General features: G+C 52.8%; 6 protein-coding genes across 6 annotated transcripts; 3 read left to right on the plus strand and 3 right to left on the minus strand.

Moving 5' to 3' along the window:
• Window positions 1-2,087: 2,087 nt before the first annotated feature.
• Window positions 2,088-3,754, plus strand: Cldn9 (claudin 9). Its single transcript, XM_021149894.2, has one exon. It carries the CDS (start codon window positions 2,709-2,711, stop codon window positions 3,360-3,362), a length of 654 nt encoding a protein of 217 aa, XP_021005553.1. The 5' UTR covers window positions 2,088-2,708; the 3' UTR covers window positions 3,363-3,754.
• A 199-nt stretch (window positions 3,755-3,953) lies between these two features.
• On the minus strand, window positions 3,954-6,720 carry Cldn6 (claudin 6). The gene is made up of 2 exons (XM_021149759.2): window positions 6,528-6,720; window positions 3,954-5,304 (listed from the first exon to the last, which is right to left on the minus strand). Exon 2 carries the CDS (start codon window positions 5,286-5,288, stop codon window positions 4,629-4,631), a length of 660 nt encoding a protein of 219 aa, XP_021005418.1. The 5' UTR covers window positions 5,289-5,304; window positions 6,528-6,720; the 3' UTR covers window positions 3,954-4,628.
• Window positions 6,721-8,880: 2,160 nt separating this feature from the next.
• Tnfrsf12a (TNF receptor superfamily member 12A) lies at window positions 8,881-10,906 on the plus strand. Its single transcript, XM_021149505.3, has 4 exons — window positions 8,881-9,026; window positions 9,733-9,837; window positions 10,083-10,217; window positions 10,311-10,906. Exons 1-4 carry the CDS (start codon window positions 8,933-8,935, stop codon window positions 10,364-10,366), a joined length of 390 nt encoding a protein of 129 aa, XP_021005164.1. The 5' UTR covers window positions 8,881-8,932; the 3' UTR covers window positions 10,367-10,906.
• Window positions 10,907-11,137: 231 nt separating this feature from the next.
• Hcfc1r1 (host cell factor C1 regulator 1) lies at window positions 11,138-12,389 on the minus strand. Its single transcript, XM_021149506.3, has 3 exons — window positions 12,290-12,389; window positions 11,691-11,819; window positions 11,138-11,480 (listed from the first exon to the last, which is right to left on the minus strand). The coding sequence occupies exons 1-3, from the start codon at window positions 12,373-12,375 to the stop codon at window positions 11,345-11,347; spliced, it is 351 nt and encodes a 116-aa protein (XP_021005165.1). The 5' UTR covers window positions 12,376-12,389; the 3' UTR covers window positions 11,138-11,344.
• An 88-nt stretch (window positions 12,390-12,477) lies between these two features.
• Thoc6 (THO complex subunit 6) lies at window positions 12,478-17,502 on the plus strand. Its single transcript, XM_021149502.3, has 13 exons — window positions 12,478-12,824; window positions 15,187-15,302; window positions 15,389-15,453; window positions 15,542-15,645; window positions 15,734-15,771; window positions 15,853-15,901; window positions 16,004-16,075; window positions 16,162-16,264; window positions 16,548-16,597; window positions 16,671-16,733; window positions 16,815-16,925; window positions 17,009-17,143; window positions 17,236-17,502. The coding sequence occupies exons 1-13, from the start codon at window positions 12,786-12,788 to the stop codon at window positions 17,314-17,316; spliced, it is 1,026 nt and encodes a 341-aa protein (XP_021005161.1). The 5' UTR covers window positions 12,478-12,785; the 3' UTR covers window positions 17,317-17,502.
• Window positions 17,503-17,580: 78 nt separating this feature from the next.
• Window positions 17,581-25,405, minus strand: Bicdl2 (BICD family like cargo adaptor 2). The gene is made up of 10 exons (XM_021149501.3): window positions 25,353-25,405; window positions 23,846-24,140; window positions 20,514-20,729; window positions 20,270-20,386; window positions 20,039-20,185; window positions 19,175-19,372; window positions 18,912-19,061; window positions 18,432-18,562; window positions 18,109-18,229; window positions 17,581-18,015 (listed from the first exon to the last, which is right to left on the minus strand). The coding sequence occupies exons 2-10, from the start codon at window positions 24,125-24,127 to the stop codon at window positions 17,854-17,856; spliced, it is 1,524 nt and encodes a 507-aa protein (XP_021005160.1). The 5' UTR covers window positions 24,128-24,140; window positions 25,353-25,405; the 3' UTR covers window positions 17,581-17,853.
• Between the last annotated feature and the right edge of the window lie 1,129 nt (window positions 25,406-26,534).

Raw genomic sequence — 26,534 nt, forward strand, 5'->3', positions numbered from 1 at the left:
TAAGATTTATTTAATCTTTCTTCCTTTTTTAGATTTATTTCATTTCAAGTAGGTCTGTGGTGGCACATGGCTTTACTCCCAGAACTTGGATCTTTGAGTTCGAGGCCAGCCTGGTCTGCAGAGTGAGTTCCAGGACAGCCAGGGCTACACAGAGAAACCCTGTCTCCAAAAATTGTTTTATTTAATTTCATGTGTTACTGTATGTGTGTGCAGGTGCCCAGAGGCTAGAAGGTGTCAGATACCCAAGAACTGGTGCTACAGGCTGTAGTGAGAGCTACTTAATGTGTGTGACAGGAACTGTCCCCAAGGGCAGCAATCACTCTTAACTGCTGAGCTGTTTCTCCAGCTCTACCCTCTTCCTTTTTGAAAAAAAGATAAGAGTTTTACTGTGCAGCCCTACCCTTTTGTACAACACACATACATGCACACACACACACACACACACGTGCATTTGCCTGTGGATGCTTGCATAAGTGACATTGGGAGTGTATTAATTTTTTTTTTTGAGACAGGGTTTTTCTATGTAGTCCTGGCTGACCTTGATCTCAGCAGTCTGCCTGCCTCTACCTCCCAAGTTCGAGTGCTGGGGTTAAAGATGGGGTTAAAGTAGCCCAGCTACTTTTTTTTTTCTTTTTTCTTTCTCTTTTTATTTATGTAGTTGACCCTGTAATTGCCCTGGCTGTCTTGGAATCCTGCAGCTCACTACATAGATCAGTCTAACCTTGAGCTCACAGATACCCACCCATCTCTGCCTCCTGAGTGGTATGTATGTGTCACCATGCCTGCATGGCAGTTTTTGTCTTTTAAATAATAGCCCTTGGGTCTAGAGAGATGGCTCAGCAGTTAAGAGCACTGACTACTCTTCCAGAGGTCCTGAGTTCAATTCCCAGCAACCGTATGGTGACTCAACCATCTGTAATGGGTTCCAATTCCCTCTTCTGCTGTGTCTGAAGATGGTGACAGTGTGCTCACATAAATATATTTTAGCTGGGCGTGACGGTGGCACGCGCCTTTAATCCCAGCACTTGGGAGGCAGAGGCAGGCGGAATTCTGAGTTTGAGGTCAGCCTGGTCTACAGAGTGAGTTCCAGGACAGCCAGGGCTACACAGAGAAATCTTTTCTTGGGAAGAAAAAAAAAAAAAAAAAAAAAAAAAAAAGCAGCCGGGTACGGTGGCAAGACACCTTTAATTTAGCCCTCAGGAGGCAGAGGAAGGCAGATTTCTGAGTTCAAGGTCAGCCAGGTCTACATAATGAGATCCAGGCTAGACAGTGCTATGAAGCAAAAAAAAAAAAAAAAGCCCCTGGAAGGAATTGACTTACTGAAATATGCATATATTGGTTGAGAGCTCATTTGTTAAGTTCCCTGTTCCAAACATCCCATACAAACTCTTTAAGTTTTCTCAACCGAGTCTCTGATCCAAATAGGTTAAGACGCCTGGCCCTCCCTGACCACTATAGAATCAGAATTTGAGCTGCAGGCAGGCAGTACTCGAGGTGGAAACTCTCAGGGGTGTTTTCTGTGGACTGGAAGTAAGGGCTCAGGGACTTTCTAACCCTCTGGGCATTGCTTCTTTGCCCACCTCTGTGACATCTGGTCCTGGCTGGCTATTCATGTGACTTTTGCTCAGGGTCCCCCTTGTCCCTTCTTGCTTCAGGCCTCTTTCTGCCCCTCCCCATCTCCACAAAAGGCTCTTTATCACCAGGCCACTAGAGACCTTCAGCCGCTCAGCTCATTCCCCTAGTTTCGGCAGTGGGGGCGGAGAGGAACACCTGAGCTGGGGTAGAATCGTGTGCATGTGTATGTGTGAGGGGAGGAGGGGATAGTTTTCTAGGCTGTTGCCCTGGTAATGCCACCTGAGCTGGGCGCCAGGCACCTGTTGTCTGGGAAACTGTAGGCGGGGCCCCTTCCCTAGGAACTGCCAGGGTTATTGAGCTGAGACTAGAGACAGATCAGATTCCAGAGTCCTGAAAGAATGGGGGAAGGGGAGGGGATATGATGATGGATAAGGGGGCCAATATTTACCCCACCAACACAGAGTGAATTAGAGGGGTGGCAAAGAGGGAGCAGTCTCAGGCTGAGAGCTCCTCTGTCCATTCCAAGGCAATTAACAGACTCCTCTCTCCTCTTTTCTGTTTGTCCCATCTTCCTGGAATTTCTTTGTTCTTGAGTTTCCATTTGGTCTTGGCACCAGACCCTAACTAACCCCGAGGGCCCCCATCCATCCCCTTTCACCATTGCTCTGGTTTATGCTACCCAATAGCAGCCTCCAGGTCTCTTGCTGGGCTCCTCCCCTGCCTAGGCCTTAAAACTCCGCCTGCAGCCAGCGCCCTCAGACGTCCCAAGTGGCACCTCACAGTTCCCTGTTTTGAGACAAGCTGTATACCAACTGAGAGAAGACTTCAACCAAGAAAGTATGTGAGCAGCCAGCAGAGAGGAACGCGGCTGTTCCTAGTTCATGGCAGATCTGGAGGGCTGTAATGGGTGAAGGCTTCCAGGAAGACACAAGCAATACAGATGAGCGGGACCTAAGGACTTCTTCGTATTCAGTGAGTACCAGATGTGTGAGAGGCCCGCAGCTGTGAGGTCTGGCCTGGCCTGAGATCAACAGATCCCCCTCCTGAGCAGTGAGACGCACCCGAACTCCAACACAGTGCTCCCAACCCTGTTGAGTGATTCAGGCTGAGAGCTGAGAAGACCCGAGGAGCAGATGGCTACCACTGGCCTTGAACTCCTCGGCATGACCCTGGCTGTGCTAGGCTGGCTAGGAACTTTGGTGTCCTGTGCCCTGCCACTGTGGAAGGTGACCGCTTTCATCGGCAACAGCATCGTTGTGGCTCAAGTGGTATGGGAGGGGCTGTGGATGTCCTGTGTGGTCCAGAGCACTGGCCAGATGCAGTGCAAAGTATACGACTCACTGCTGGCACTGCCCCAGGACCTGCAGGCAGCCAGAGCCCTCTGTGTCGTGGCCCTCCTGCTGGCTTTGCTGGGCCTGCTGGTGGCTATCACGGGCGCCCAGTGCACCACGTGTGTGGAGGACGAAGGTGCCAAGGCCCGTATTGTACTCACCGCAGGGGTCCTCCTCCTCCTCTCGGGCATCCTGGTGCTCATCCCTGTCTGCTGGACAGCCCATGCCATCATCCAGGATTTTTATAACCCACTGGTTGCCGAAGCCCTCAAGAGAGAACTGGGGGCTTCCCTCTACCTGGGCTGGGCTGCTGCTGCACTGCTCATGCTAGGGGGAGGGCTCCTCTGCTGTACATGTCCCCCAGCACACTTTGAGCGTCCCCGCGGCCCCAGGCTGGGCTACTCCATCCCTTCCCGTTCAGGTGCTTCGGGACTGGATAAGAGGGACTATGTGTGAGGCTGAGGCTTCTTCCAGAAGCTTCCACCTGCGGCTTCATGCCCTGCATTGGGCTACATCCTTATATCTCATCAAATCCATGCGCCTGCGAAGCTCACTTATTGGCCAGGACTTGGCTCTTGGGGATCTCAGCTGGTCTGGCTTGAGCTAACCCTCTGTAGTGGTTGCAACCCAGATACTGGGTACCCTGCTTATCGCTGCCTCCCAGGATTTTGCTGTGGTTTGCTCTCCTGGACTTTCTTACTCTGGAACCTGGACCTCAGCCTCCTTGCCTTCAAAGTAAGATGTGGACTGTGACCTAATACTGAGGCTTTAGCTGGTCAAGTCTAGCCCAAGCACCACCTGAATCCAAGTTACCCAGCCCCCTACCCTACCTGGGAATAAAAGCACATTGTAACTGAGCCTCCTCTGGTCTGTGAAAGGAGGGTGTGTATACTGTGGGGGGAGAGGTCTCCAACCAGCGAGCAGCTTGCTTAGACCATTAACGCCTTCTAACTTTAGTGAGGCTTGTACTGAACACCAAGAGACATCAGACACATTATAAGAAAAAAAAAGATCATGTTTTATTTCGTAAAACATTGTGTGGGCAGGGAAGTGTGCAAGGTGTGGGGGAGGAGGGTCTACAGCAGAGATGGGACCTTTTGTAGGGAGAGTACACAGTAACCTTGGTGATGGGATTCAGGGGCCAAAGGTTGGAAGTCTCAGGGTAGAAAATTCTTTGGTAACTTATCACCTGCCCTTCCAGGACTGGAGAGGTCTGACCAGGAAGGGGTGCGTCTGCCCTGTGAGTTACCTCCGGCCACAGCAGGAACTCTTGGGACTGGGACAGGATATTTTGAGAAAAACAAAGGCCAGATTCACAGGCAGCCTTAAAACACTGCACAGAAGATCCCCAGAATGAATAATGATGCAAGAACTCAAGTGTCACATCCTTCCAGCCTCAGTAGCTAAAAGTGAGAAATGCCAGCAGCAGAGAGAGAGGTGGAGCTTGGACTCAGATTGAGGCAGGAAAACTGGAGCTGGAGGTCAGTCAGAGCTTCATGAGAAGAGCTTGTCTCAAAAACAGGTGGAACAAACCCTAGGGACAGGGCACCACATGACTCACTGGTGGGGTGCTTGCCTACCAAATGCGTGGGGGCCCCAGGTTCAATACCCAATATTACAAAAGAAAACAAGAAATAAGACAACCCCCAAACTACTCCGTAACCTTTCTTGATGGCTCAGCTCAGGTTCCCTGGCTAGTAGAGCCTCACTCCCCAGTGAGCATCAGACATAATTCTTGGTGGGATATTCGGAGGGTCCCCGAGAATGTGGGACAGATGTAGAATAGCAGGCCATGTAATGTCTGGGTCCCTGGGGCCCTCCAGAAGAGCAGGCGCAGCATAGTAGCCCTCCACCTAGCAGCAAAAGGCCTGAGGCTGCCCAGCCCAGGTAGAGGGAGGCCCCCAGCTCCCGCTTTTGAGCATCAGCCACCAAGGGGTTGTAGAAGTCCTGGATGATAGAGTGAGCAGTCCAGCAGACAGGAACGAGCGTCAGGACCCCAGAGATGACAAAGATGATGCCAGAGATGAGCACGAGACGAGACTTGGAGTTCTTATCTTCCACACAGGTAGTGCACTTGGCTCCGGCCAGGTACACGAGCAGGCCAAGAAGGACAATGAGGAGGGTGACAACACAGAGGGCTCTGGCAGCCTGCAGGTCCTGGGGTAGCGCCAACAGTGAGTCATACACCTTGCACTGCATCTGGCCAGTGCTCTGGACCACACAGGACATCCACAGCCCCTCCCACACCATCTGGGCCACGACGATGCTGTTGCCGATGAAGGCGGTCACCTTCCACATGGGCAGGGCACAGGACACCAGGGCGTTGACCCAGCCAAGCAGGGTCAGGACGATCCCCAAGATTTGCAGACCAGTAGAGGCCATGATGAGGTTGAGGGGGCTGTGTAGTGTGAAGGAGATAAAAGGAGAGTCATGTTAAAGAGCGGCATGTGTGGACATCCCACCTCGACAGCTGATACCAGCACCAAGCACCTTGACAGTTGGCTGCTATGTCCTGCAGTGTGGCTTAGATACACTTCCTGGGCCAGTCAGGAGCAAAATAAATAAGCATTTACTTCTTCCGTAGACTGTGACAGGTGGAGAATGAAATCCTGTTGATTTTCATGCAAGGGACAGGAAATAGGACATACCTGAAGCACAGGACAGTCCATAGCGACAGTTGTGTCTAGATTTTAGTTTAGTTTTTTTATATCTTAGCTGAGACAGGGTCTTATGTAGCCCAGGCTGGCTGGCCATAAATTCCCTGCATAGCTGATGCTGGCCGTGAACTCCTGAACCTTCTGTGTCCACTCCCTGAATTCCTGAATTCGGGGACTGCAGGGTTTACCACCAGAGGTGTAAGGCAGGGCTTTGACTTTTTGCAAGCCAGGCAAGCGGTCTAGGAGCTGAGTCACATCCTCAGGTACATTTTATCAGAACAAAGACAATGACATGTCGGGAGTATAATTTTGGATTGGTCGGGCTCTCGGCACAAGTTTCAGGCCCACCCTTATCACGTGAGCACTTAAGAGGAGACCTGAAGCTTCCTCCTGCCACCCAAGCAAGGTTCAAATGGAAACCCCCAGCTCTGTTGTAGGTGGATCTAATTCCTTGAAATCTCACTCTCCCTATGTTCCAAGGTCTCTTCCCAATCCCTGGAAGTTGCTGGAAGCCCTGCCAGGCCAGGTCCAGCCCACCCTGTAGGGTGAGAGAGATAAGGAAAAACAAGGCCTTTTACCACAAAGCAGATTTTCCTAGGCTACCAGCTCTTTCTGGACCCACCTCCACTTCTAAGGGTCAAGGTGCGGGCCTCGAGGCTGGGAGCATCCTTTTGAGTTTTAGACCAAAGGCAGTGCTCCCTTTCCCCTCTCCACTTTAAGGAGCTAAAGTTCAAGATCCCAGTGCCTTTTGTGACAGGCACCTGTGTCCTTCATTTTGCTCTTCATGATGTTGATACGAAGGAAATCAGTTCTGCTTGGCGCCCTGCTGTGGCTCTTCAGAACCCTCGGTTCTACAAGTCCACCTTGCCCCTAAGAATGGCATAGGCCCCTTTCGACTCCTCTCACTTGCAGGCTCACGCTGGGGACCATTCTCTCCCTCTCATCTCTGTCCCTCTCTACTTACCGAGTGCTCAGTCAGCTTTGTCTGCGGAAGTCCAGTCTGGTTCGGCCACCCCTGATATCCGAGCCTAGGAGTGCGAGACCAGGAGGGGCTTAATGGCGGCGCCCGCAGCTGGGTCCGCGCCTGCAGGTGAGGGGGAAGGGAGTCCCGCCCCAAAGTGGCCAAGCAGGTGGAGGAGGGGCGTCACAGGTTTCGGTGCCTTTGTCCCAGGGGAGGGGGAGGGGTGTTTAACTTTTCTGGGGCCGCGGGGACCCGATCGCTTCTCCGGGCTCGACGCAACCCTCTCCTGCCTAGGTGGCCTCCCCAGGAGACCGCCACCAGGATCAAAGCTCCAGCACTTAACTCACGCCCGCACGCACTCTGCCACATCCCCTGCCTGCGTATTTTCACACCCGCAATTTACACACATACCCCAGGCTCACCTGCAAAAGAGACTGCTAAGATTTCCAGGTCGAAAGTAGGAATGAGGGCGGAGGCAAGGGGTCTTAAAGTCTCAATGACGTCACTGGACCACCTCTCTTTGGGAGGAGCAGAGACCCCTGCCGCGATAGCCACCTGCGTGCGTTTCCCAAAGTTCCCTTAGTTGGTGGCCACTCCGAGGCGGCACCTGCTGAGTTCAGTAACCTGGGCTATGACTTGAGACTTTACTCAACTTTCCCCAGCCCCAGTTTCTCGCTTTGCGAATGAAGACAGGTCTATATGTTACTTAAGGATACATTACTTTTGTGACTCTTTGGGGGACAGGGGCGGCGGCGGCGGGGGGGGGGGGGGACACCTGTCACACTGCATACCTATGATCAGAGTTTGTTCTCTTCTTCTACTCTGTGGGCCCCAGGGATCGAACTCAGATTGCCAGGCTTGGCAGCAGGCAATCTTACCCACTGAATCATCTCGTGCTCTTGCCGAGGCCCTTAAGAAAGCAATATATGGGGCTGCAGAGATGGCTCAGTGGTTAAGAGCACTGACTGCTCTTCCAAAGGTTCTGAGTTCAAATCCCAGCAACCACACGGTGGCTCACAACCACCAGTAATGAGATCTGATGCCCTCTTCAGGTGTGTCTGAAGACAGCTACAGTGTACTTATATATAATAAATAAATAAATCTTAAAAAAATAAAAAGCAATATATAGCCGGGCAATGGTGGCACACGCCTTTAATCCCAGCAGTTGGGAGGCAGAGGCAGGCAGATTTCTGAGTTTGAGGCTAGCCTGGTCTTCAGAGTGAGTTCCAGGACAGCCAGGGCTATACTGAGAAACTCGTTTTGGAGGAAAAAAGCAACTTATATGGCCAGGCGTGGTGGCACACGCCTTTAATCCCAGCACTCAGAAGGCAGAGGCAGGTGGATTTCTGAGTTCGAGGCCAGCCTGGTCTACAACGTGAGTTCCTGGACAGCCAGGGCAATACAGAGAAACCCTGTCTCGAAAAACAAAAACAAACAACAACAACAATTTAAAAAAAACAACCCAAAAAACAAACAAACAAAACAAAACACCAAGACAAAAAAAAAAACAAAAAAAAAAACAAAAAACCAACCAACCAAACATAAAAAGCAGCACGTGGGTCTGGAAAGATGGCTCATGGGTTATGAGCCTTTCTGCTCTTCCAGGTGACAGGTTCTTTTGCTCCCAGCTTATAACCACCTGAAATTCGATTTCCAGGAGATCCGTTGCCCTTCTCTGTACTCCAGAGACACTCAAGCATATGTGGCACACACACACAAATAGAAGGTATCTTTCAAAAAAGAAAGTAGCACTTCTATAGATACTTGCAGTACTGTTTACTGATACCGGAGAATGCCAACATCAAGATCAGCCTAAGCTATGCAGCTAAAAAACCAAACCAAACCAAAGAAAATCGGTGTGGTGGCGCCTGCCTGCAATCCTAGCACCTGAGAGGCTGAGATGAGACAGAATGTTTCAAATTTGAGGCTACCCTAGGATAGAGTATGAGATTTTGTCGGTCACCCCCCCACCACCACCACCAAATCCAAACAAAGCAAACATAAAGGATGTGTGGATATAACTCAGTGCTCGCCTGGTATGTTTGAGCCTTTGGTCTCCACCTCAGAATTGCAAAATAATAGACAAACAAATCTAATTTATTTGGGCTTAAAAAGAGGAAAATCCCAACTATGCAGTTATGCCTTATAACTGATTTCCTTCGCTCCACATCGTGGGTACTCAAGTTCGCAGAGGGCGGAGTAGGGTAGACACTTGGAGGGACTGTGTTGAATGAATGGTTTTACTTAACTGACTGGGTTTAACTAACTGCTTACTCGCAGAGTGGCTGTTGGGGCGGGCCGAGGAGAGCGCTCCGCCCCGGAAGGCGGGGGCGGGGGCGGAGCCGCAGCCCTGAGTCTTGGCTGGCGGGTGGTGGGAGCAGACAGTTCTTGCCTCGGGACCGGCAATCATGGCTCCGGGTTGGCCGCGGCTTCTGCCGCAGATCCTCGTGTTGGGATTCGGCTTGGTGTTGATGCGCGCCGCGGCCGGGGAGCAAGCACCAGGTATGCACGGCTCAGACGACGGTAAACCTCGGACTTTGGGGAGGTCAGAAACGGAATTTGAGTGCCCGGAGAACCCGGTGAAACCAGGGAACCGGGAAGACACGAGGATTTGCGATTTGTGCTCTTCAGGCAGCAAGTTCCAAGTGGGAAAGGTCTCACTCAAGTTTTATCCGCAATCGGAGCTTCAGTTTCGCTACCTGTCCAATTGAGGTGTGGGGGGCCTTCTGTCTCAAAAGTGAGAGCCAGAGTAGAGAGAGAACGTAAATTTGAGGGCAAGAGGTTTGTTTTGGGAAGGGGGCACGTCCTCAAACTGCTCTGTAATGGGATCTGTCCAGTCTTGGTATCTAAGAATCGCGAAGGGGCAATGGGGACTTTGCCCTCTATACCATGTGGGGGTGCCCCTTCCATCCGGTGACTTCAATGCCCAGTTATGCGGGGGGAGGGACTGGGGTCGGGCCCGGTGCCCAGGAGTGAGTCACACTGTGGCGCGCGCGGGGGGGGGGAGTACTGTCCCCCCCCCCAGTCCCGCGCCACCCGACCCCCCTCCCGCACTGCCGCGTCTGGGTCAGGCGATGCGGTCACCTGCGAGGAATGAGGGGGGGGGACGCGATGGTGACTCACGTTATTCGAGCCGACTGACCCTGACCTCAGCCCCCAGAATAGCCGCACCCAGCCGCAAGCTTCTGACCTGCAGCCCCCTCCCCAGGCACCGCCCCATGCTCTAGCGGCAGCTCCTGGAGCGCGGACCTCGACAAGTGCATGGACTGCGCTTCTTGTCCAGCGCGACCACACAGCGACTTCTGCCTGGGATGTGAGTGGGGGCGGGGTGGGGCTGGTGGCAAGCGGATCCTAGACCTGGGTAGTGGGTTGTTGGGGCAGAGAGGAGGGTTATAGACGTAGGATATAGGAAATCAGGGAAGACTGACTGAGGAAGGGGCTTCTATCAGGGTATTGTCTGTGTGTGTGTGTCGGGAGGGGGGTAAGCTTGAGACCACCTTGAGGACAGACTAGACTGCTGTCCCAAGGACAAGATCTGATTTGAACCCTGATCACTAGGCGCCGCAGCACCTCCTGCCCACTTCAGGCTACTGTGGCCCATTCTGGGGGGCGCTCTTAGTCTGGTCCTGGTTTTGGCGCTGGTTTCTAGTTTCCTGGTTTGGAGAAGATGCCGCCGGAGAGAAAAGTTTACTAGTAAGTGAGCTCTCCACCCTTGCTCCTCCCACCTCCCCTCATCACTTCCCTAATTGTCCCCTAACCACAACAACCCCACTTTTTATTTTCTAGCCCCCATAGAGGAAACTGGTGGAGAGGGCTGCCCAGGTGTGGCATTGATCCAGTGAGGAACACCCGCGCTGGGGCCCACTCGTCGTCCATTCATTCATTCTGGAGTCAGCCTGGCCTTCCAGACAGAAGCCGAGCCAGACTCTTTCAACCACAAGGGGGTGGGGCGAGGTGGTGATTCACCTCCAAGGACTGGGCTGAGTTCAGGGAGCCTTCCAAGGTGTCCAATTGCCCTGTCTCTGGTTCCGGGGCAGACAGAGAGCCTCAATCTGGGTCACAAAGCGACCCATACTAAGGAACTGCAGCATTTGCACAAGGGAATCTCTTGCTCCCCACAAGTCCTGGCAGTCTGGCTGACTTGAGGGGCAGACACAACACTGGGTCCCACCCACTCGGAGGGGCTATAATGCCACTCCCTGAGTTTTAGCCCTAGGAGTGGGTCAGATTGACGGACCTGTTCTTAACACTAAGGGGGCTGGCCCTCTGGGAGGGCTGGCCCCAGTACACACGGAAACAACCATCTCCCAAGGGGGGGTGATATTTATTGTGGGGATAATGTTTGGAGGGGAGGGAGACTTATTAATAAAAGAATCTTTAACTTTAAATGGTTTGGAATATGGCCTGATCCTTAACTTGACTCCCCAGAACTGGAGGGAGGGAGCCAGTCAGCCACTGCGGGGGCGGGGGTGAGGCTGTGACTCACACATTCTCAATGCCTGGAGCTCAGCCTGCCAGGACCTGGCTTGCCCTCACCGATTTTCCAGGGAAGATTTTGAGGAGGAAACCCCAGCATCCAGTACCCCACCCTCCCCAAAGGCTGCCGAGAAATCTTCAACTGCTCACAGGTCTTTATTCACTAATGGGGTAACATTTTCCCTTTCCCAGGCTGCCTTTCACTAGGGTTCCACCGAGCTAGTGTCCTCCTGTCAGAGGGAAGGTCCTGGTGGCCAGGTTTGCAGAAGGACTTCATCCCTTTCTGGGAGTTGCTGGTCTTTGTTGTCAGGAAGAAGATAGGGAGGGACACAGGCCATCAACACTCAGAGCTCCACGATATCCCCAGCTGGGGATGCAGGGTAGTAGGGACTGGGGGTATCCCCCAGCCTCAGCAGCCTGAGGGCTTCAGGAATCAGGCTCCCGGGATAGCGCCAGAGAAGCAGCTCTGGGCAAGGGCTCCTGAAAGAAGAAAAAAAGAGATTGAAAGAACAGGGCAGAAGGCTGGCCTGGCAGTGCCACCTCCTACCAGGTCCAGGTCGGCTGGAGCCAAAGATGGAAAACAGCACAAGTTGGCTAGAAGCTAAAAATAGCAGGATGAGGCAGAGAGTGAGGAGGGGCTCTGAGGACTGAATGTGATCCTCTAGAAGGCCCTCAAGGGGAGGTGCCTACCTGAGTGGTGGCAGGGCTTCGGGAAAAGTCACAGGGGGGCTGCAGTAGGGGTGGTCATTATGTAGGCTGAGTCGGGAGAAATGGGTGGCCATGTTCTCCTCAGACAGGAACTGCTTGTGCAAAGGTTCCCTGGGGGAAAGACCGGAGAAGAATAGAGGCAGGGATGTTGAGAGTGGAGATGAGGACCAAAGGTGAATCTTGGAAGCCCCATCCGCCCCTACACATAGAAGTTCCTTCTCCAGGGCTCTCCATGGTCACTGGCACAGCTCCTCTGAGAAGGGAGCTGGGAAGTAGCGCCAGGTGTAGTCCACTCTCTTTGCCCCTTCCCAAAGATGTGTCCACCTGAGTCTACATGGTAAACCAGGTTCCCAGAATCAGCTTTGTCTTGTGTGGCCTAAGCCACCTTCCTCTCTCAGGTTATACACAGGTTACCTTGGAAATCTTGACCTTGGCTTCCCTGCTTCAACACAAGCTCAAGCACCACGGTTTCCTGCATCACCTCCCCACTTTCCAGGATCCCCCTACTGACCAGCCCAGGATCCCCCAGACAAAACTCCTGCCCTCCGCTCGTCCAGCCCACTCAGGGACCAATTACACACCTGGCGTTTAGGCCGCGAGTTACCCCAGTGGTGGCCCGTGGGTCCCGACTTGGGGGACCTCGCTCCAGGGGCTGTTGCAGGATCATTACGGCTCAGGGTCCTGCAGATAGAGGGGTGGGATTCAAGCAGCAGAGGCGGGGCCTTTGAGGGCGTGGTACAGCGCGAGGGGCGGGCCTACCGGCGTGCGCACTGGAGACGTTTTACGCAGGCGCGGAAGACAGGAATCAGGTTAGAGGTTAGAAGGCGGGACAGGTCGGCGCGTTGGGGGAGGGGATCCGGCGTGGCTGGATAGTTCTGGGCGCTGCTTAGCATAAGGGTGCTTCGTGTAGTTCTCTTAGGTTTCTGTGGTTCGAGACAGCACGGACCTGCCGCCTTAGTTGCTGGGCGACAGGCAGTGCTAGGTCTTGGGGCGTAACGAGAAGAGCCACCATCAGGCACGTCCGGAGTCGAGAGATTGTGTCACACGTAGAGCCCTCTGGGACTTGTAGTTCTCAAGATGGAGCATGCCGCACCGCTCGCGGTGCCTCTGGGTCAGGTGAGTCGAGTGTATGCACAGTGCCTTCTGGGGTTTGTAGTCTTGCTCTGACATATGCCCCTGGAGTGTTCCAGGGTACCCAGTGTTCATAAGTGATTTGTGGGACTTGTACCCTGAGCCCACGAAAAGTGATCCCGAACCTTGAGATCTAATAGTGACTGAAGGATTAGATGTTGGTACATTTTCCTGTGCAGGATAATAGAGCCACTTAAAAAATTTAGCGCCGTTGGAGGTGGTGGCACACTTACGATCCTAGCACTGGGAAGGCAGAGGGAGACATATCTCTTGTGAGTTAGAAACCAGCCTGCTACTTAGTGAATTCCACGTCATCCAATGCTATATAGTTAGACTCTGACTCAAAAAAAAAAAAAAGTTCATCGTAATTGTAAATGAGGTGCCCCTCCCCCTTTAAACCCAGGGTCTTGGTCTTCATAAGAATGTGTTCTATTATTTAGTTACAAGTCAGCCCACTACTTACTGGTATGAGACAGTCTCGTAAGTCTTGAACTTTGTTGTATACTGGAGAATGACCTTAAACTTCTGTTCTTCCTGCCTTTACCTCCACTGAGTGCTCCAGGCTATTGGGTGTGCTGCAAAGCCCAATATAAACAATGCTGGTGCTCAAACGCTGAGCTTTGAGTAAGAATAGGCTTTCCGGTATGGAGTGAGTGGAGGATCTGAGCTGGGTGCCAGCACTCAAGTTCCAAAGCTTGTAATTGCCTGTTAACTCCAGCTACAGGGGAGCCAATCCTCTGGCCCCTGTGGACGTACTTGTATATACTTCCCTCACACACTTATACAAAATACAAATAATTAAAATCAGTAAAGTAAATCTTAAAAAGGAAGAAAAGAGCATCGTCTTACGTGAGCAGTTACCCTCAGCCCCAAGAACCACTGTGCTTGCTCGTACACACACGCACACACACACACACACACACACATTTTGAGACAGGGTTTCTCAGTGTGGCCTTGGCTGTCCTGGAACTTGCTCTGTAGACCAGGTTGGCCTCAAATTTACAGAGATCCGCTTGCTTCTGCCTCCCAAGTGCTGGGATTAAAGGCCTGTGTCACCATTGCCCATATATGTACATCAAACTGGCCAGGAACTCAGAGATCTACCTAACTGCCTCCTCTCAATTGTCGGAATGGATTAAAGGCATGCCACCACACTTGGCTTACTTATTTCCTTGTAAAGTTTTCTCATTGTTTTATGTATGTGTTTTGCTTACATGTTGTATGTGCACTATGGTACCCTTAGAGGCCAGAATGGGTATCACAGGGGAGTGGAGAAGTGGCCCAGCACTTGCTACTCTTCCAAAGAAACCAAGTTCAGCTCCTAGTACCCATATAGGAGTGGGCTTACAGCTGCTTATAATCCAGTTCCAGGAGGTCCAACACTCGACACGCGCACAAACACACACACACACACACATACACACATACATACACACGTACACGCACAAGGCAGGAGCAAGAAGATCTCTCTGGGACCAGCCTAATCTACATAGCGAGTTCTGGGCCAGAGAGGTGAGAACCAGGGGTGGGGTGGAGAAAGAGAGAGACACACACAGAGACAGAAAGAGAGAGACAGAGAGGAAAGGGGAGAGGGGGAGAAAGGAGAGAGAGGTGCAGTAGAGGAAGGGGGCTGGGCCCTCCTGGAACTGAGGTGCAGGTGGTTGTGATCTGCTGCCATGTGGGTGCTTTGGGGATCCTCTGCAAGAGTGGCGCACACTTCCCTGCTGAGCCATCTTCCAGACCTCCTCCCCCGCACCCCCCGTTTTTTAAAGATTGATTATTTTGAGTCACTTAGATTTTTGAGATAGGGTCTGAGATATTTCAGGCAGGCCTGAGGTTTGTCACGTAGTGGAATGTGTCCTTCTGCTTGTACCTTCAGAGTGCTGGGATCACAGGCTACATGCGTGTGCTTGCTTTATGCAGCGTGCCATCTGTCTGTTCAGCCAATGGGAGAGGAGGCTTGGTCTTGCTCAAAGTCTTAGGCATGGCTCCTCATTTTTGTTTTTGTTTTTGTTTTTGAGACAGGGTTTCTCTGTATAGCTCTGGCTGTCCTGGAACTCACTTTGTAGACCAGGCTGGCCTCAAACTCAGAAATCCTCCTGCCTCTGCCTCCCAAGTGCTGGGATTAAAGGCGTGCGCCACCACCGCCTGGCAAGCTGTGGCTCCTCGGTTCTTTTTTCTACTCTCTTCCTGGAGTCACTCTGTATGGGCTGATGTCTGTCATCTTGGCTGAGATGGGCTGAGAAGCCTGGGCGGGGGTGGGGGTGGAGATGGGGGTGGGGTAAGCAGAAGTCTGTAGGAGGTGGCCCCAGACTTCTTAGACTCTCTTGATCACCCTTTTCCACAGGCTGAGGTATTTCAGGCCCTGCAGCGACTGCACATGACCATCTTTTCCCAGAGTGTCTCCCCCTGTGGGAAGTTTCTGGCAGCTGGCAACAATTATGGGCAGATTGCCATCTTCAGGTACCCTCAACCCTGATTCCCACCACACAGGAGCCCTGGCACTTGTGCCTCCTTGGCTTTGACTTGGCTCCCTACCTCTCTTTCAGTTTGTCTGCAGCCTTAAGTTCAGAGGCCAAAGAAGAAAGCAAAAAACCGGTGGTGGTCTTCCATGGTGGGTATAGCTGTTGAGAGTGGTTCAGGTGACCTCAGGAGCGAGAAGGGCTCACAGGGGCTAATGAGAGTTTTCTGTGTCTCTCTAGCCCATGACGGGCCTGTCTACAGCATGGTCTCCACAGATCGACACCTACTCAGTGCTGGAGATGGAGAGGTCAAGGGTTGGCTTTGGGCAGAAATTCTCAAGAAGGTAAGAAGTCTGGAGCCTAGGGCAGGGCTGGGCTTCCCCACTTCAGAGGTGTGGGGATCAGGGTTTCCTCCTGTGTTTCTCCTTGAAGGGCTGTAAGGAACTATGGCGTCGCCAGCCTCCATACAGGTGAGCCAGGACCACGGTGGGGGAGGCAGGTGAGGACACAGATACTTTCTGTGATTTTGACCCTTCTCTTCCTCCACCTAGGACCAGTCTGGAAGTACCCGAAATCAATGCCTTGCTGCTTGTCCCCAAGGTCTGAGCTCTTTATGACCATTCAAGAACAAACATTGATTCTTTACCTATTCCCTACCCTGATGGACAGGGGCTTTCAGCTCCCTCCTGTTTCCCTCCACAGGAGAATTCGCTCATCCTGGCTGGGGGAGATTGTCAGCTGCACAGTATGGATCTGGAAACTGGGGCCTTCACAGTGAGTGGAGGTCTGCGGCCAGGGCAAGTCTGGGCCTGCCCTGTGTTTCCTGCATCTCCTGAGCCATCCACCCCTCTTCCCTGCAGCGGGCCCTCCGGGGCCACACAGACTACATCCATTGCCTGGCACTGAGGGAGCGCAGCCCTGAGGTATTGTCCGGTGGTGAGGATGGAGCTGTACGGCTTTGGGGTAAGGAAAATTCCAAATACAGGGAACGAAAGTAAGCCAGGCCTAGTGGCTCAAGCCTTTAATCCCAGCACTTGGGAGGCAGAGGCAGGTGGATCTCTGTGATTCTGAGGCAGGCTGGTGTACATACTGAGTTCCAGGACAGCCTGAGCTATGTAGAGACCTTGTCTAGAAAAATTAAAAAAAAAAAAAAAAAAAAGACAAAAAATGAGAAAGTGGGGGTGGGGTTAGGAGGGTCTCAGGCTTGTGGCTCACCAGGAGCCTTGGTGGTTTTATTTCCTCACAGATCTCCGTATAGCCAAAGAAGTCCAGACCATCGAAGTCTACAAGCATGAGGTGAGGAGAGAGTGCGCCCTTGTCCCCTTCCTCATCCGTCCTCAGACGCCCTCACGTCTTTCCTCCTTTGCAGGAGTGCTCGAGGCCCCATAATGGGCGCTGGATTGGCTGCTTGGCCACTGACTCAGACTGGATGGTAAGCTGGGCAGAGTGTCGGGTGGAGTGGCCACTGAAGGTCCATGGCTCACAGTGACCGGAGCCTACCACCTCTCTGCAGGTCTGTGGAGGGGGCCCAGCCCTCACCCTCTGGCACCTCAGGTCTTCCACACCCACTACTGTCTTTCCTATTCGAGCACCACAGAAGCACGTCACCTTCTACCAGGACCTGGTGAGACCCCATCTTGATCCTGTCCCACTATCCAGTGCCCCCACCTAGACCTGACCCCTGCACCTCCTCTTTGTCCTCCACAGATCCTGTCTGCTGGCCAGGGTTGTTGTGTCAATCACTGGCAACTGAGCGGGGAGCTTAAGGCCCAGGTGCCCGGCTCCTCCCCAGGGCTGCTCAGCCTGAGCCTCAACCAGCAGCCAGCAGCCCCAGAATGCAAGGTGGGTCTTGGAATGGCTGTGGGGGGGGGGGTCTCTCGGGGCCTGTAGGATGGGCGACTTAGCCAGGTATGTCTTGTCTTCTTTACCTTTAGGTCCTGACTGCATCGGGCAACAGCTGTCGAGTAGATGTCTTTACCAACCTGGGCTACCGAGCCTTCTCTTTGTCCTTTTGACATCATGACCCTGTATTTCAGGAGCTAGAGTGATGCTTGTGTTTTGGGATGGGGTTTTAAACTTTAGCTCAGGCTGGCCTGGAACTCATTGGCTTAGCTTGATCTCAAACTCCTGTATGAGATTTAGCTCTGTGAAGCGTTACATTCAGCTTTTGTTTTCCTGTCAAAATAAAATTTTAGGCTTTTCTTGTTTGCATTTTATTCCCCAAAAATGGAGACCAATTAAGTATAGTGATATATATATATATCTGACTTATCCTTACACATAAATACCCATCCCCACCCCTCTTGTACAGATGTGGCAGGACCTGGCGCTTAGAAAAGATAGATCTATTTAGATTCAAAAAATAAACAGCTCTGCCCCCGCCACCCACCTGGGGCACCTGCCCCAAAGCTGGCCCCTGCACCCAAAGTGCCTCTGTCCACCTCTTGGGGCATGGAAGACTTCCCTTGGAAGTCATTTTAGACCCCATGGCTCCATTGGCTGTTAGGAAATTGAGCTCCAGAGTGAGAAAAGGTAGCCCTGGCCCCCAACCCTCAGGTCCTTCGGAAGAGGTTGCTCAGAAAGCCTCCACTCTGCCCGGATCCCAGGCGCAGTGAAAAGCGGGTCTTCGCACGTCTTGGGGCAGCTGCAGCCTCACTGAGCTCTTTCTGGCGCTGGGAGCGCAGCTGCTGTCCAATCACTACCTGCATGTCGTCCTGAAGGTAGGAGGCAAAGCAGGGTGAGTATGGGGGTGGGATGAGGTCAGGATACCTGTCCACCAGTCCTCCTCAGGGTCTGCCCTCTCTTACCTGCCAAGCCTCGAGCTCCTGCGTCAGCGCCACCTTCTGGCGGATGGCGCGCAGCAGTTCCCGGGACAGAGAATCCCGCTCTAGGGAGACACGACTGAGCTCCAGTGACAGCTTCATGGCCCTGAGAATCAAAGGGGTAGAGAACGTGGTCCGGGGGGGTGCTGGGGCCTCCTGGACCTTGGTGAAAGGGGGGGGGGCTGAAGCTTCTGAGTCAAGATGAAGGCTATACTCCTGTCAGGATGGTGGAAATCAGGGACCCTGAAGGATCAGACAGAGTACAAGCCCCGCCGAGGCAGTGGGGGAGAAGAGAATGCCAGGCTCACTTGTTCACTGCTTCATCCCGGTCAGAGAGCGCACAGCTCAGGGCTTCCTCTGGATTGTCCTGCGCTCTCAGCTCCTTTTGTCTCTGCAGCTCATCCCGCAGCGTCTGTAGCTCTGTGCGGTGCAGCGTGATCTACAGGCCAGGAAGAGGGCAAACTGGTACAAAAGCCTTGAAGGACAACCTGCCCTCCCACAACCTGGGACTGCGTTATAAACACCGCAGGCAACTCAGCCTGTGTTCAAACTCAGAGTGAATCCTTTGAATCAGGCTGGTGGGGGTGGCGCAGTAAAGGAGAGGTAGGGTTAGCCTTCAACAGGACAGATGCAGGGAGAAGTTTAGGGAGCAGTAGAGCCCCTGAGGCTTCCAGGGGGTACAGACTAGCTCAGAAAGACTACAAATTCATGGAGGAGGGGGCTTGACAGAGGAGATGGCAAAGAAGTGGACACCTGGGGGCTTTGTGTGCAGTACCATGCTCTCCCACCTCATCCTGCAGCCTGGCCACTTCTGCCTCCTTCTCCTCCAGTATTTCCACTGGGCTCAGGGATGCTCGTTTCTTGGGTGGCTCCAGGATCTCTTCCTGTATTGAAGGCTGGGGACTGGATGTCTCTTGAGTCTCAGGGGACAATATGGCCTGTTTGTCAAAGGAATTGGTCAGTGATGTATGTTACCTCTGGGAAAAGGAGGAGTAGAGCCTGCATCCTTCATAAATGATTTGAATGTGGGGCTGGTAGGCTGCAAGCTCACCTGAGAGCCTCCACATTCATTGACTTGCTGGTCTTGGTCTTGGTCACTGTCAAGGCTGTGGGCGAGCTCGGTCTGCAGGGAGGCGCCCGATATCTCGGTGTCTTGGAGTCGCGACTCCTCCTCCAGCTCTGACACCCGCCGCTGCAGCCCCCTCAGCGTTCTCAGCGCCTCTCCAGCCTCGAAGCGGGCGCGTTCCAGCTGCAGGTCATACAGATCCGTCCAGCTGTCAGCAGGAAGCTGGCCCTCTGTGGTGGGCCCACGGGGCTCCCGAGGGCAATGCCCGGGTCTGCACCCCGGTGGAGTAGGCCTGCTCTCTCTCCTGAATCACAGTTACCTAGAACACACCTCCCTTTTGCAGGCACCAATTTCCTCAGCTATAAAGCAGGGTGTGCCTGGCATAGTCCTCTGCCCAGGTCTGGCCTCATCAGGTCATCTCACAGAGTAGGTCCCCTCCCCTGAGCAGTCTTCCTTCTAATTCACTAAATGCTTTGATCTAGCATTTATTGATTCTCCTGAGTCCTACAGTCTCACCACAGTCCTTTGAGGTGTATGATACCACCCCATTTCACAAATGGGGAAACTGAGGCAGGGTGTGGCTAAGAAGCCAAGCCATCTGAATTCAGACTGTCCTTCTTTTTCACTCCTTTCCACCGGATCCACAGCCCCAGACTTTTCTGTCCTGAGTTCTGGCCTTGGCCTTCTTCCTGACCTGCCAGGCTGTCTGATGCACTTTAAAAGTGCCTGTCCTTTGCTCTATACACTTTCTTGGGTCCCACTTGCCCTCAGCGTCCTGTCCCACATCTCCCAGACAGTCCCAAGGTCCTTGCCCAGCTGGCTGGCCCCTCCCCCAGCCCCTCTGATCACCTCCAGCTTGTGTTCTTTTCTCTCTCTACGAAGCAGCAGCAACTCCTCATGGGTGGTCTGTAGCCTGCTCTGCCCTTTGTCCACTTCTTCACGAAGGCCTCGGATCTGGGCCTCCAGGTCCTGCCTGCGGTCTTGCAGCATCTGGTTCTGGGGTCAGATGTCAAAGATAAGGCAGAGGTTGGGGCACGGGGTTGCCTGGGCCAGTCTCAGGGAGCTCCGGCGGCTACTCACCTCTGCCTGTAGACTCTCCAGCCTCGCTCCCAGCTCTGCCCCTGCCAGGGCCTGTGTCTGACACCGCTCTCGAAGGGTGTCCAGCTCCCGCTGAAGCTCCTGCTCAGTCCTGGAGGCCTGGGAAGGGGGCTGACAATGGAGCCATCCGACGGTCTGGAGTCGACACCAACCCAGCCTATCCACTGACCTGTCCCCCAACTGAGGACAGCAATCCCCATCTCTCCAGGGGCCAGGGCCATCCCACCTGGGCCAGCTGCTGGCTCAGCCTGAGGTTTTGCTCGCTGAGTTCACCAAGGGCCCTCGCCCGCTCTCGACCACTGTCTTGCCGCTCTGACCGCTGTTCGCCAAGCTGGGCCCGCAGGGCTTCCACATCTCCCTCCAGTTCCACAGCTCTGGCCTCCCACTCAGCACCCCGGGCAGCCAGTCCTCGACGGAGCTCATGATTCTCCTGCTGTAGCCTCTGTGTGGAGGGGAAAGAACGAAGCCACCTAAGATGGGAACAGACTCGGAGACAGAGATGGAGGGAGGGACACCCAGATCATCTGTGAAAGAGGCTTGTCTGTCTAAGGCAGACAAGAAAGCAAAAAAAGCAAGTCAGTGAGAGGCAGGAGTGAAATGAAATCCAGAGAGAGCTAGGAAGATGACTCCAGGCCAAATAGGTAGGCTCACACAGGCAGTGTTGGTAGCCATAGCCCTGGTGTCTACTCACCTCCTGCCGCCGCCTGCGCTTCTGGACCCGAAGTTGTAACCGACTTTTGCGTCTGAGCCTGCTAGAATTTAAGCCCCGGCCCATGGCCTCTCGCACGTTGAAGTCTCCTGCAACTTCTGTGGGCCAGCTTGGCCCAGCCCCTCTTCCCATCTCCCTCTAATTAATCCTGGGCTGTCTCACCCAGAGGCCCACCCCTCAATCTGCCCTTCCCCAAACCTGTTTGACCAGGCATAAGGAAGGGGGCGGGGCGGGGGGACGAACACTTTACACACTAAGGTGCCCAGCACGAGAAGAGAGACAAGTCTGGGAGGCTCACTGTCTCTTGAGGCCTTACAGCAGGAAGGGATGGGCCAAGTGACTCTGACCACAGTTGCTAATTATGAGCAGGTGTTCTGCCAGGTACTTTGCTGGCTCTCTATCTGCATTACTTCATTTCAGCCACTAGAGGGAGAACATCAACATCCTCAAACGAGGAAACTGGGTCAGAAGCTGGAAGCGTGGGACCCCAAGCTAGGTAGCCAAACTCTTACTCAATATTGCTAGGGCAATAAGAGACTGCTTGGTGCTTGGTTCTGCTACCGCTATATGGTTTTGACAAGTCCTTTTAATATCTTGCAAGTCCCTTTAACACCTCCAAGCCCTTTGTCCTTCAACTCCTACAGACATGTATCATCCCTAGTCAACATTTCCCTTGTTCCTTCTATTCTAGGGTCTGGCTCTTATGAGCTGAAGGAGACCTTCAGTGCCAGAGGGTCACAAGTAATGGACACATATCTGAATCAGGAGAGAGAGACATAGAGGAAGAGCTATGGAAGACTCAGGAAAGTGAGAGAAGGGGGAAGCAGAACAGGGGTTCACTTAAGGAGGCGCTGATGTTTACATTGGCCCCTGCAGAGCAAGGGAGGCCAACCAGAAAGGGGGTGGCAAGCAGAACAGCCAGTGCAAACCAGGAGCAAAGGCATACATCTGCAGTCTCAACATCTGGGAAACTAAAGGTTGGAGGACGATGGGTTTAAGGCCAGCCCTGAGTTGCATAGCAAACTTGACTCAGAAGTGGGGCAGGCAGGCAAATGTAAAAGCTCTAAGGAGCAGGCCTGGGTCACTGGAGGAACTGAAAAAGACCCTGTCAAAAGAGGGATGGTGTCACTGACACTAGAGACCACAAGTTCCCTGGACTTTTAGCCATGGTGAGGAATTTCAGTTCTCTGATGACAGCTGTGGTTCAGGAATTAAGTCATAAGCAATATGATTACTTTTTCTTTTCTTTTTTCCTTTTCTTTTTTTTCTTTCTTTCTTTCTTTTTTTTTTTTCTTTTTTTGAGACAGGTTTTTGTGTGTATCCCTAGCTGTCCTGGAACTTGCTTCATAGATCTGGCTGGTCTTGGATTCACAGGGATCCACCCACCTCTGCCTTCCAAGTACTGGAATTAAAGGCGTGCACTGCCGTGCCCAGCCTGACTGCACTTTTAATGTTCATCGGCTACTAGAATCACAGATCCAGGAAAGCTGTGACCAGGGTGGGGATACTGCAGAGTCTGAGGCAGAGCCATGGCCACTGTCACCAGTATTGAAGCTACAAAGTGTGAAATATGGGATGAGAAATTCGGAACCAGGTGTAGAAGATTCAAAGAGGCTTACAGGTGTGCACAGAGACCTGTGCACCATTTATGTGCACATCTGGTTGGTGGCCTGGTGGGGATGGTACAGGGCAGTTGGCTACCAAGGTCAGCTGAGAGCAGAGTGCCAGGTCTACAATGTGGGTACAGGAGGGCACTTACAAATGCAGGTGTGAGCCCCAGGGTGAGAGTGGGGCTGACAACAGACCAGGCAGAGGGAAGACCTGACCCTGCAACCCAGAGTTAGACAAGAATAAAGCGAGGGGTGCATAGGAGTCCTTAGCTGTGCGCAGGCTGGTGGTGGCTCCCACATTGCTGTGGATGAGCGTGCCTTTAGATTTAGAGAGGACCAACACTGTACCAGGGTCCCAGAGACAGACAGGGATCTGAACACAGTTCCTGTTTGTCCTTAAATTGTTTATCTGTTATTGAGACGGGGGTCTCATTAATGGTCCTGGAAGGTCTGGGGCTTATGCAGATCAGCTTTGCTTCACATACCTGCCGGCCCCTGCCTCCTGGGATCCTGGTATTAAGGTGTGTTCTATCACATTCAGCCTGAGATATTTATTTATGATGCATTGCTGTGCTTGGGACCGAACCCAAGACCCTGCATGGGTTACAAAAATGCCTTGCTACTGAACTACACCTCCAGTTTAGAGTTCTTGCTGGCTTTCTTTCTTTTTGGGGGGTCTCATGTAGCCGAAGATGGATTCAAACTCAATATGTAGCCAAGTATGGCCTTGATCCCTACTGAACTTCCTGCTTCCACTTTCCAAGGGCTGGATACAAGTTTGTGTTTACTTGGCAAGAATTCTACCATCATACCAAGTCCCCAGCCTGCTCTTCTCTTTTTAATTTTTTTTTTTAATTAGTATGTGTGTGTGTGAGTCCTCTCTGTATGTGTTTTCTCTTTCTTCTTTTCTTCCTTCTCTTTTTCTTTTCTTTTTTTGAGACAGGGTTTTACTATGTAGACTAGGCTGGCCTTGAACCCACAGAGATCTAGATCTTCCTGCCTCTGCCTCCCAAGCCATGCCTGGATCTTTTTCTCTGGGGACAGGTCTTGTTATGTAGCCTTTCTCGGACCCTAGAGTGCTGGGACTACAGGCTTCCATGTATACTTCCCATGGATTCCCTGCCTCGATCTGTTTGAAAGGCATCACTCTGCCCACATGTCTCTCGCCTCTCCTTGCTTGGGTCTCATTCCTGTTCACCCCAGCGCTGCCCACCCCCCATCTTCCCCAGGCCAACTCACTTCTTCATGCTCCAAGTGCTGAGTGTTCAGTGTCTCCAGCTGCCTCCGAAGCTCCTCGTTGCGTTCCAGAAGCATCTTGCCAAGTTCAGCAGCCAGCAACAGGTCCTTTTCTTTCTGTTGCAGCTGCAGGGCTAGGTCCTCTGGTTCTTCTGGCCCTGGCCCTCCTCCCAGGAAGGAGTCTCGTCGCTCCAGCACAAAGGGAAAGAATCCTTCATCGCCACTAGGAGAAGCACCCCCTGAGAGCAGCCCGGAAGGGAAGCTTGGCTCACCAGGGGAGTCCATGGTGCCTTCACATCTGTGAAGATAGGTTGCTGCTGAAACATAGCCATTCGGCAGCAGCCCCCGGGCACGCCCCCTAGTGGCCCTTCAATCCTGCAGCCTGGGCCGACAAGGGTTAATGATCCATGTTGGCCACCCAGCTCCGTTAATGACCTCAGGGTAGACTGAGGCTGGAGGCAGAATGAAACCAACCATCTTGCCCTTCACCTCCTGCCTTTCTCACACATTCTTTGCCCTAGGGAAGATTTGTCCCAGCACTCTGGTGCCACGAGCAACCCAATGACAGACCTTGTTCCTCGTCCCAGTCCCTCACCACCTGGGCACTAATCCTACCTAGAATGGCAGGGTCAAGTAGACTCAGTCTTAGGGATGAAACCAACTTCCTATCCGGAGAGTGCAGGCTCTCATCAGTGGGGACAGCTGTGTCTTGACCCTTTAGCCACGGGGATCCAACTTCTTCCCGTTCCAGAAACTCAGATTTCTAGCTCTTTGCCTTCCCATATCCTGGTCTCCTTTCTCAGGACCCAAGTGCGTTAGACTTGATTTAGCCTTGTCAGCCTTGATGGGAATCGCGTCCCTCTCCTGGACTCCAAGTGGAATCTCCGGAATCCTAATTTTATCAAGACTCAGGTATTCCTGCCTTTACCCCTCCTGACTTAGGAGCCTTCATCCGCAGACCCCCATTTTCCCTGAGCCCTGGCGCTGACCCAGCTCAGGGCGAGGTAACAGGTTGTGCCAGCCAGCGCGCCACAGCCTCCACTTCGGGTTTCTGTTTACTTCCCGGCCCGCCCCTGGGGATGGGAGCCCTGTGCTTTACGAAGGCCGCCCAGGGAGAAGGGTTCAGGGGCTCAGGAGAAAAGGCCTGACACTCTGGTTTCTCCATGCCAACCCCGGGAGGGTCCCCGCCCCCTACTCACCCCGGAGCCCACGCGCACCTGTTCCCCTCCCCTCGACAGGTGCCAAGTACGGCTGGGCCGGAAAACCCCAGGTGTTACACATGTCCCAGTCTAGTTGTCCTAGGGCTAGACCCAGTGGGTTCTCCGACCCGTTCCTATCGCAAGGGCAAGCATGATAATCACTCTTTGCGGCAGGTGTCCGGCATCCCGGAGTTACTTCCAGAGTCCCTAGAGGCTGTTCCCGATCTCCTTCATCGTACCGTTCCGACCGGTCCTCTCCAACCATGTCCAAAACCTGAGTGTCCCGCCCTCATCACCCCCTAGGCTCTCACCTGTCGCCACCAGGCTCCCTCCGAGGTTCCCCGATCCCCAAGTCCTCTTCCGGAGGCGGTGCCAGGTGCAAGCTTGCACAGGTGAGGGGGCGGTGCCGCGGGAGGGGTTGGGACGCCCCCTGGTGGTGGGAATGACTAGGCACTGTCAAAGGAATGTCACATCCATTCTCTTAAAGATCCATCTTGCTTCCTACTGGGAACATTAATTGAACACCTACTATGTGCCGATCTACAGGCTGAGCAAAGAAGTCAGCTTCTTATTCTTCATGCTTGCCCTTGTGATAGGAAATTATTAGTAAGGATACCGTGGTAAGCCCTCTACTAAGAAAGCCCTTTTATAGTAATTTTTTTCTTTTGTAACACCCTAAGGAAGCAGCATCTACTGACACACTATTTTATAGAAGGGCAAGCTGAGGTTCAGGGAAGCCACCGGCTTTGTTTGGGGTACAAGTCTGTTATTGTCTTAATTACTTTTCTATTGCCATGACAAAGCATCATGACCAAGGCAACCTATAAAAGAAAGCATTTATTTTGGGGACTCATGGCTCCAGAGGGTTAGAGACCATGATCATGGCAGCAGGCAGGCAGGCTTTGTACTGGAGCAGTAGCTGAGAGCTTACCTCTGATACATGGGCAGGAAGGGGAGCAAGAATGAGAGCAAGGACCTGGCATGGGCTTTTAAAATTTCAAAGCTTACCTCCAGTGGCACATGTCTTCCAAAAAAGTTTGACTTCCTAATCCTTCCCAAACAGTTCAACCAACTGGGGACAAAGCATTCAAATGTATGAACCTACGGGGCGGGGGGAAGCATTCTCATTTGAACCCCCACAGTTATGAACAGTGAATGTGTGCGGTGCCATTTTTGGGATGTGTGTGTGACAGGGTCTCATGTGTCAAAGGATGGCCTCAAACTTACTAAAGAACAGAGGACCTTGAGCTTCCAGATGCTCCTGGCTCCACCTCCTGGTCGTAGGATGACAGGCTTGTACCACCCCACACTCAGCCTATGCTGTGCTGGGGTTTGAATCCGTGCCTGGAGTGTGCTAGGTAAGTACTGGACCTGCTGACTGTATCACCAGCCCTAGCATCATCATCATCTTCTCCTTCTCCTTCTCCTTCTCCTTCTCCTTCTTCTTCTTGTTTTGTTTTTTTTTTTCCAGACACGGTTTCTCTTTATAGCCC

The sequence above is a fragment of the Mus caroli genome, unplaced genomic scaffold, assembly GCF_978045245.1.
Source record: "Mus caroli unplaced genomic scaffold, Mus_caroli_1 scaffold_18, whole genome shotgun sequence".
Lineage (NCBI taxonomy): Eukaryota > Metazoa > Chordata > Mammalia > Rodentia > Muridae > Mus > Mus caroli.